Below are 9,529 nucleotides of genomic sequence, written 5' to 3' on the forward strand. Positions count from 1 at the left end.
CGGCGTGGAGACTGGCGTCCTGCCTGGCACCCGCCCCCGGGGGGGCTGACGGGCGCCCGCTCTCTTCACAGCTCACTGTGGGTGTCCTGCAGGCTGCAGAACTGCCCGCCCTGGACATGGGCGGCACCTCGGACCCTTATGTCAAGGTCTTCCTCCTTCCAGACAAGAAGAAGAAATATGAGACCAAAGTCCATCGGAAGACGCTGAACCCTGCCTTCAACGAGACCTTCACCTTCAAGGTGACAGGCGGGAGGCGCGGCGGGCCGTGACCCAGGCCCGGAACAGCTCGGCCGGGACCAGAGCCCAAGTCCCTGCGGTGTCCACAGCCTCTGGACGCCCCCGAGCTGCCCTGACCCCGTCATCCCGCCTGTGCCCTGCAGGTGCCATACCAGGAGCTGGGGGGCAAGACCCTGGTGATGGCCATCTACGACTTTGACCGCTTCTCCAAGCACGACATCATCGGCGAGGTGAAGGTGCCCATGAACACAGTGGACCTGGGGCAGCCCATCGAGGAATGGCGGGACCTGCAGGGCGGGGAGAAGGAGGAGGTGAGGTGGGGCGAGGAGGAGGAGGAGGTGGGGCGGGGCGGGGCGGGGCGGAGGAGGAGGTGGGGTGAGGAGGAGGAGGCGGGGCGGGGAGGAGGAGGAAGGGGTGAGGCGGGGCGGGGTGGTGAGAAGAGGGCGGGGCGGCGCGGGGCGGCCCCCGTGGGTCAGCCGCCCGGCGAGGCCGCAGGCGCAGGGCACACGGCGCTCCTGTTTCCCTCGAGGCCCTGTGCCTGCTTAGCGCCAGCGACCCGCCCGGGGCCTCGTGTGCCCGCAGGGAAGGCCCGCGCGGTCTGAGCGGGTTCTCAGCACCGGGCTTGTCTTGCCGGAAGCGGCAGCGGCTGCAGCACCTGCTCACACACTCAGCGAGTACGAGCCCCCGCTGTGTACAAAGCCTCTGCTGTGTACAAAGCCTCCGTTTAGACGCTGCCCTCGGAGCACCAGGCCCCCCGGACCTGGACGCGGGGGAGGCCTCCTCTGAGACGCTGCGGCGCCGCGCCACCGCACTGGCGGCGACGCACTGTCCTCCTCTCTGGTCTCGAGGTCCCTGCCCCCTGGCACTGACACCAGATGGGAGGTGCCAGGGGCTCTGAAGACCACCGCGCACGCTGCAGGCGGGACCCCACAAACCCTACGTCCATCCAGAGCCTCCTGGTGCCACCGGCCATGGTGCCCGCGGCTCCAGTGTCTGCCTGCCGCAGGCGGGGCTGGGCTGCCCCTGGCCCGAGGCCCCAGGGGGCCAGCCGTGCTGGCGGCCGCTGAGGTGACCCGCGCCCGCTCTCCCGACAGCCGGAGAAGCTGGGGGACATCTGCGCCTCGCTGCGCTACGTGCCCACCGCCGGGAAGCTCACCGTCTGCATCCTGGAGGCGAAGAACCTGAAGAAGATGGACGTGGGCGGCCTCTCGGGTGCGCGCAGGGCTGCTGGCCGCCACCGGGGGCGCCCGAGAGCCGCCTCTGGCCTGAGCCCTCGGGCTGCGGGGGAGGGGGCGGCTCCCAGGGGGGCGCCGCAGCGCGAGGGCCGGGGCTCTGCTGGGCCGCAGGGCTGAGCGACCGCCCTGCCCTCGGCCAGTGCGCGGGGTTCCTGAGTCACCCTGGACAGGCCGGTCTCAGGCGGGCGTCGGATGGGTGGGGTGGGTCCCCTGCCCGGGACGGACGTCACCAGGAGCCCCGCGCCCCTCACCGAGCCCCAGGCTGCGGCGCGTCACGGGGGCAACGCCTGCGACCACCTGGCCCCGGGCCGGCGGGCCGGGGGGGCTCAGGGCCTGCCTGCTGCGCCCCGCAGACCCCTACGTGAAGATCCACCTGATGCAGAACGGCAAGCGGCTCAAGAAGAAGAAGACGACGGTGAAGAAGAAGACGCTGAACCCCTACTTCAACGAGTCTTTCAGCTTCGAGATCCCCTTTGAGCAGATTCAGGTCCGCGCTGGGGGCGGCCCGCCGCTGAGCCCCGCGGGCGGGCGGGCGGGCGGGCGGGCGGCCCCCTGGGGCCTGGCCCCGGGCGTTCCGAGCTGCCCCTTGAGCGGGCGGCAGGCCTCCCCGGCAGGCCTCCCCGGCTCGGCCTCCCCGGCTCGGCCTCCGTCGCTCTGCGAGGAGGGTCCTGCCCCTCGGGCTCCGCGGGACCGTCTGGGTGGAAGGTGGGGGCGGGGGGCGCGCCGTGCGAGCGCTCCTGCCCACCTTCCCCCTCCCCGCCTCCCCGCCTCCCGCAGAAGGTGCAGGTGGTGGTCACCGTGCTGGACTACGACAAGCTGGGCAAGAACGAGGCCATCGGGAAGATCTTCGTGGGCAGCAACGCCACGGGCACGGAGCTGCGGCACTGGTCCGACATGCTGGCCAACCCCCGCCGGCCCATCGCGCAGTGGCACTCGCTCAAGCCCGAGGAGGAGGTGGACGCGCTGCTGGGCAAGAGCAAGTAGGGCCGCGGCCGGGCCGCCGCCGAGACCCAGAGCCACGGACACCTCAGCTGTGCCCCCGCGCGGCGCCCCGCCCGTCTGTGTGGTCGTGTCCCCCGTCCCCTTTTTATAAGGACCCCCCCCTCCGACGGCCGTGGGAGGAGGGCCCCCAGAGGCGGCGCGGCCTGCCCGGCCCGCCCCGGGAGCCGTCCCCGCTGCATGCCTGTGACCCACTCCTGCGAAGCTGCCCCCCAGGCTCACCCCGAGGCGGAGCTCCCAGCCGGCAGTGGGCCTCTCCTGCTCCCCGAGCGTGTGCCCCCCACTCCCCCCCGCTCCGAGATGGCGGCACTGCTGGGCTCCGGGTGGGGCCTGCGCTCCGGCTCCTGGACGGGTAGCGACCCGTGTGAGTGGCTGGTTCGGAGGCCGGGTGTGGAGACTGGATTGTGCAGAAGTCACCGCCCCTTGGGCTGGTTTCAGGGACAGCACGGACCTGAGCTGGTGGCCGGACTTGCACGGGGTCTGTCCATCCTTCGAGCTCACCTTGTGAACGGGAGATGTCAGGCCGTGAAGACACAGGAGACCCCCTCCCCAGAGAGACCACGACGGGCCTGCTGGGCCCTGGTCTCTGGGCAGCAGACGTGGGTGCTGGCCCCCGTCGGGGCCGAGAGCTGAGCGGCGTCCCCGTCCTGCCCGCGCCCAGTTCCTCTTTTGATCTCAGTGGAGCCGCGCTGTCTGTGCAGAGCCGGGTTCTTCCTGAGGAGGCCCTGTCCTTGGGCCCAGGTGAGCAGGGGGCAGTGGCCGGCCGGCCTCCTCTCGTCCCCCGGGGCTTCTCTGGGTCCCCGGGGCATCCGTCCCTGCCCCGGGGTCCCCATGCTGGCTCCCCGCTCAGCTCCTGACCCCAGTGTTGATAAAAAGCCATATATACGTGCGTCCAGTGCGCACGCAGGCTCCTTCCCTACCCGCAGCCTGGGCAGGAGTATCAGCCCCGCCACCTCCGGCTGGCTCCCTCCTCCCCTCGCGGCCCCCCAGGCCCAGAGCTGCTCCCATCAGCCCACACCCCACACCCCACACCCGGACGGACGGCTGTCTTGGGCAGGCTCTTGCCGGAGGAAGACGCCGGGGCCCTGCTGCGCGTGACGCAGTGGGGAGGGGGCTCAGCCGTGCTCGAGGGCCTGCGTCCTGGGAGCCCCTCTGCACAGGTGGGAAGGGGGCCGGCCCTGCCTTCAGGACCGGGTAACCGCAGAGCGGAGGGATTCGGTGCTCCGCGAGGGTCCCCGTTTCAGGGCCCCACCCCAGGCTGACCTCACCCCTCCGCTCCCTGTGCCAGCACTGGCCTCCATCCTGACGCCTCTGCTGCTCTGGGGGTCTTGAGCCTGGACGTGGGGCTGGATGACAGCGCTGGGCTGGCTGAGGGGGCGGGGTGGGGGCCGCAGGGGCCTGCCAGGCCGGCCGGGCCCAGAGGAGCCGTCTGAGCAGGCGTGTCTGCTGACCTGTGGCTGCGGGAGACACATGCGTGCTCCGGTCTCTGCCTGAGGGTCCTGCCCCAGGCCTGTGGGTGCCCGGGCCTGGGGTCCCCCCTCCGTGGGCTGAAGGTTGCCAGGAGGGAAGCAGCAGAGGTGCCCTTCAGGGAGGAGCTGAGAGTGACACGCGAAACCCAGGCCCCTTCCTCCCCTCTCCGGAGCAGGGGCTTGGGGCAGGGCCTCTGACTGTGGCCAGGGGCGTGGGGGTTGGGGGGCAGGGGTGGTCTCAGCACAGCCTCAGCCCCTCCTCCCAAGAGACCACACAAGTTCCTGCTGCTGTGGCCTTGGGGTGGCAGCAGAGAGAACCAGGTCCTCGTGGGCTGGGTGGGGGGGACGTGGTGAGCAGGGTTGGAAGAGACCCCCCTGTCTCACAGTCCCGCGGGGTCTGGGTTAGTTCTTGGGGCCCCCCCCAGAGAGGCTGTCGCTGTCCCCGCCCCGCGGCCCCCTCTCCACCTCAGAGCCCTGGTGATGGCAGACACGGAGGGGTCCCGGGCCTGATGCTGGCCGCCCTCAGCCCCGCGGTCCAGGTGCCAAGTTAAACGTGAGTTTTTGACAAACCACTAGTGACTGAACGTGTGAGCCCGCCCGTAGCGCTGGCCGGGACAGCCCCGCACCCACGGACCTGTGGCCATGCTCTGCTGTTGGGCAGCCTCGTCCTGCGGCCACTCCTGCCTCCCTGGCTTGGGGGCCGGGCCGGGTCACCGGGACTGTACCCGCTTCCGAGCTGCAGTGCTGGAAGAGGACGCTGTGAGCTGGAGATGACAGCAAGAGCCTGAGAAGCCAGCCTCGTCCGCCCCCGCGCGCGCTCAGCTGCACACGAGGGCGGCCACCCGTGCCCGCGCCGCCCCGCCCATGCACGCCCCGGCTCCGCGCCAGCAGCCGCATGGCCGCGCCCAGAGCCCAGCTCCGCATCACAGCCCCGAGCTGCCCCCCGGCGCCGTGTGAAGTCTGCGTCTCCCCCAGCTCCCCACGCCTCGGGAGCCAGCCTGGGCCTGGCCCGACCGGCTGGTGCGTGTCCATGGCAGAGCGGCCTTGGTGGCCTGCTCCTCCCCCGCCGTCTGATCCACTGAAAAGCCATACGGGGGTCTCCGGGGCCACCCTGTTGGAGCCCCCGGTCCCTTTGACCAGCTCCCCTCAGGATACTGTGAAGGGCTTGCCTGCCAGCCTCCCGCCCCCCACCCCCCGCCCTGCGTCCCGAGGACAGACGGGTGTCCCGGGATCCTGGTGGGCCCCAGCGGTGTCCCCCCGGCCCTGCTCCATGTTGGCGGCGGGGTGGGCAGTGGGGGCCCTTGGAGACGGCCAGGATGCATGGGAGCTGTTGGAGGCTGGGTCTGTGGTTGGGCCCCGCTCCCATGACACTGAGGGGGTGGGGGTGGCAGGGGGCAGCGGTGGGGACCCCAGGCTGGGGAACAGGTGCACTCAGCGCCGACCGTCGGGCAGGGACACCCCAGCAGTGGGCAGCTGTGGCTGCTCTGAGGTGGGGGGTGGGACCCCCATCCGCACCCAGCCCCACCCCACCGCCCCCTCGGGAGGAAGGGAGGCGGGAGGGGAACCGCGGGCCCCAGGCCCTGAGCCGTCGTGTTGGACCCAGAGGACAGCAGCTCCCGCCAGCAGCCCCTAGGTGGGGTGACCCCTCCATGGACCCTGCAGAGGGGGCGCTGGCCGGGGCCACGGTGGGGGGTGGGCCCCACAAACTGGGGGAGCAGGTGTGGGTGGGATGGACCCCGACCCGTCAGAGCAGCCGGGCATCCTGCCCCGACCCCTCCCGTCCCAACACTGGCGCTGCAGCTTCTGAAGCCCCCAGACCAGGGCGGCAGGCCCAGGCTCCTGCAGCGTGTGGCCCACCGGGACTCCCAGCCTGCCTCACGGGAAGGACGTGTGTACAGCGGCCCGCCCCCACCCCGCCCCTGCTTGGCAGTGCCCCCCCCCCCCCTCCACGGACTCTGGTCTCCCGCCCATTTGTTCTTTTGTAACAAACAGCATCTCCTTATTAAAGAAAAGAGCTGAAAGCAGCTGGGAGTGGAGGTCTCTACTCGGGTCGGGTGAGGGCACAGTGCTGAGACCCTGGCCCCGCGCTCGGGGGGGGGGGTGGGCACGCGGGGCCCTCAGGGCAACTTTTGGGGGGGCCTTCAGGGAGGAGGGGTGGATCAGACTCTCGGAGCCCCCCCCCCCCCCCCAGCCAGCAGAGCAGGCCTGGGGCATGGCTGCAGCCTGAGCCCCACAGGTCTGCGGAACGCCGCTGCCTACAAGCGCCGGGTTAGCTCATGGAGGAACCCGAGATGTCTGACCTCTGAGGCCAGGGCTTCGGGGGTTTTCAGGGACCAGGCAGCACCCCTCACCCCGGAAAGCATGACCCCCCGCAACACTCCCCTCACCTCAGCCCGTGGCGGTCTCCTTGGGGGTCCTGGCAGGCCCTGAGCACCGCGGGTATCTGGCCCCAACTCCGGAACGAGAAGGCAGAGCGCCCTGCAGGCTGGCCGGGGGTTTCAGGAGGAAGTGGCCGGGCCTCAGCGGTCCCTGGGTCTCTAGGGGACGCGTCTCCACCGGTCGTGAGGAGCCCTGGGCCGCAGCCAGGTGACCGTGGGGGACAAGGCACCCGGCCCTCCCCGGCCCCCAGCGTGGCGACGGGGCCTCTGCAGGGTGTGAACACACGGGGGGCACGGGGTGGACGCAAGGCCAGGCCTGGGCAGCTGCCCGTGCTGATCGCCATCTCTGGTGACCCCGCCCGCGGCCCTTGTCTGGAGCTCTGGAGAGGCTCTGGCTCCCCAGACCCGAGTGGTGGCCCCGAGACCCCGTTGCGGAGGGCAGAGACCACGACCTGGCCACGAGCACCAGGGGCACTGCCAGACACCAGGCAGCCCCATAGTTGCGCCCCGAGCCCCTGGGCCACGCGGCCAGCCCTGGGATGCAGGCCCCGACGGCTGGGACGGTGACATGGGGACGCCACAGGCTGGCCCACGGCCACGCCACCCCGAACGTGCCGACCGCGTCTGAGCTTGAACACCAAGCAGCGTCAGGCTGGGTGGGAGAAATACCACAGGCCGGCCCAGATGTGAGGTTCTATGAGCCCCATTTCATAAAGCTCAGAGACCATCACAAAGTTAAAACACAATTTAATTTACTCATTTATAAATACTGTTGTGTTTACAGGCATCATACAGACGTGAATATTATTATTCCCAAACTTCCAAACACGGAATACTTCATAATACTACATAACAACCAGTAAAACGAAACCATTCACCTCAGGGTTGAAAGGCCACTCAAAAGTTGCATAAAAATACATTCAGCTCACGAAGTGCATCCGGGCTCCTCCCTGAACCCCGCCCCCTGGCGTGTGTACACAGAGGTGCTGTCTCGGAGGGGAGTCAGGGGTGTGTGTGGGGGGGTGTGAGGTGACGGGCGGGGGCATGGGGGCCCTGGGGAGCTTCTCACGTGTGCTCTCCACCCAGCCGGCCAAGGCTGCGGCAGGAGACTGTGGGATGGGGACCAGAGTCACCACCTGAGGCTGAGCCCCTCACGGCGGGCTGGGGGACAGTCGGCCTTTTGGGGGGCTCAGAGGCCCTGCCCCTGCCGCCCACCTCCAGGGGGCCTGGCTCGAGGCCAGTCCTCTAGCCCAGGAGGCAGGTGGGGTGGAGGCAAGGGGCAGGGCAGAGCCCGGAGCTCCGCCCGCACCCAAAACCACTGAGGCACGCCCAGCTGGAAGCAGAGTTGCCCCCAGGGCCCCGCCAGGCAGGTGCCCAGCAGGGGGCTCCGCAAGTTGGGGCGACTCGTGGGAAACCCCCCCTCCTCTGAGCACCATGGGCTCCAGTGAGAAAAGCAAAGACTGAGCGTTCGGAAGGGTGGAAGGCGTGTCTGTTCTGGAATGGCATCCTGAAGGTGGCATCCTAAAGCCACCTTAAGGGGCCACCCAAGGCAGAGATCACTCTGGAGTCCCCGTCAGGACAGCGAGCGGAGGAACTGGAGTGGCCCGAGGAGCAGGGCGGCGGGGGGCAAAGATGTGAGTGAACAGAGCCCCCGGATGAAGCCAGGGTGAGGCTGTGACGTCCCCAAGCAGCGAGCACACTGCACGCAGGCTGGAGGCAAGAGTGACCCCCGAGCGCGGCACCCCTCAGGGGCACCAGACTCTCAGCGGCTTCCGTCTACAGTCTTCTCCCCAGCCTGCTGCCTAGCCCGGCCTCCCGGAAGGTGGCGCCGCCTCCGTCTGGCCTTTCTTCACCCCAGAGCCTGCTCACTCCCCAGGAGCCGCGACGCTGACAGCTCCTGGGCCCCAGGGAGTCAGCACGGGTGACAGGCACAGTCCTTGAGGGGCCCGCAAGCTCCGTCCTGCAGCCCTGCTCCGGGCAGGGACCTGCCTCAGCCCGGGACAGCCCCGACGGCCCCCCAGGACTGAGGCTGGTTCCCATCCAGGACGGTCCTCTGCAGACCTAAGGCAGAGCTAAGATGGGGCGGCCGCTGGGGAGAAGCACAGCTCGAGGCCACCGGGGGCCGCACCACCTCCTGGGAGGGCCACTTGTCCAGAGGCTCACCCGGCCACCAGGGGGGCCTGCCCTCCACGCTGAATTCACTCTCCCGCTTAGACACACGCTTCAGCAGTTTGAATGCAGAAGGAAACATGGATTTATGAAGTTAGAATGAGCAGAATCTGACTGCGAGAACTATCTGGTCTCCTTAGGAATCAAAAAACCACAGACTCAGTCTAAAGACCCGACCCAGGCCACTCCAGCCCCTTCAGACGGCAGCATGGCTGCCCGGGGCAGGCGCGGGCCCAGGGCCCAACCACCGACCCTGTCCTTCCAGCTGCTTCCTCCTGTTGCACCCCTGCCTTCTCACGGTGCCCGAGGACTCACCCCCAGGTGCCGACACCTGCCCCAAAGCTCAGCATGGGGACAGCGCTCAGTACTGGCCCTGACCAGGAGGACCGCCTATGCCCGCCCCATGCAGAGGCGGGGTGCCAGGGGCTCCCCTGCCGGCTGGAGCTGGGCCCTCCCTGCTGGCTCAGCTGTGAAGTCTTGAGGCTCCCCCTTGGAGGCACGCGGGCTGGGGCCCTGGGAAGCCCCTCCGTGCTGTCTCCACTGCCTCACACCCACAGCAGCGCCCACCCCGTCAGGCTCCCGTGCCAGCAGCCTGGCTGAAACCCTGACGTCTGTCTGTCCTGGGCAGATCACACAGTCAGGCGGGGGTGGGGGCCGGGGAAGCCAGCGCCCTGTGGGGGAGGGGAGATGGAGGCCCAATCCTCGCATCCGGGAGCAGTGGCCTCGGGGACAGGGTGGCGAAGGGGCCAGGCTGCAGCTGGAGGCCTGGTCGTCAGGCCCAGACGAGCAGCCTCCCTGGAAAACTGCAAACCGCCCCTGACAAGGACCCTCCCAGGCGCCGGCCTCCCGCTCAGGCGCCGTGGTAATGGGTTGGAGTCCCGGGGCAGCAAGGAGGCCTTGGCCACCACCTTACAACCCACACGGCCCAGAAAGAGACCAGATTTAGGGTCCCCTACAGAATGAGCTGCGTGAGGCCGTGCCTGAGACTGCGGCTCCGGCCACAGGGCCCACCCTCCTGAGCTGGGGCCTGTCGGACACACGA

At 69.4% G+C, this 9,529-nt stretch overlaps 1 protein-coding gene across 3 annotated transcripts in view; it reads left to right on the forward strand.

Annotated features, from left to right (window-relative positions):
* The window catches only part of SYT2 (synaptotagmin 2), an 85,895-nt gene extending 78,749 nt beyond the window's left edge, over nt 1-7,146 (forward strand). For all 3 annotated transcript variants that reach the window (XM_027976132.3, XM_042229493.2, XM_042229492.2), the window contains exons 5-9: nt 72-239; nt 381-548; nt 1,332-1,449; nt 1,826-1,959; nt 2,250-7,146. In XM_027976132.3, coding sequence (XP_027831933.1) covers nt 72-239; nt 381-548; nt 1,332-1,449; nt 1,826-1,959; nt 2,250-2,456 — 795 coding nt within the window. In that variant the 3' untranslated portion in view covers nt 2,457-7,146. The remainder of the gene's footprint in view (nt 1-71; nt 240-380; nt 549-1,331; nt 1,450-1,825; nt 1,960-2,249) is intronic.
* The last annotated feature ends 2,383 nt before the right edge of the window (nt 7,147-9,529 follow it).

The sequence above is a fragment of the Ovis aries genome, chromosome 12 (genome assembly GCF_016772045.2).
Source record: "Ovis aries strain OAR_USU_Benz2616 breed Rambouillet chromosome 12, ARS-UI_Ramb_v3.0, whole genome shotgun sequence".
Taxonomy (NCBI): Eukaryota; Metazoa; Chordata; class Mammalia; order Artiodactyla; family Bovidae; genus Ovis; species Ovis aries.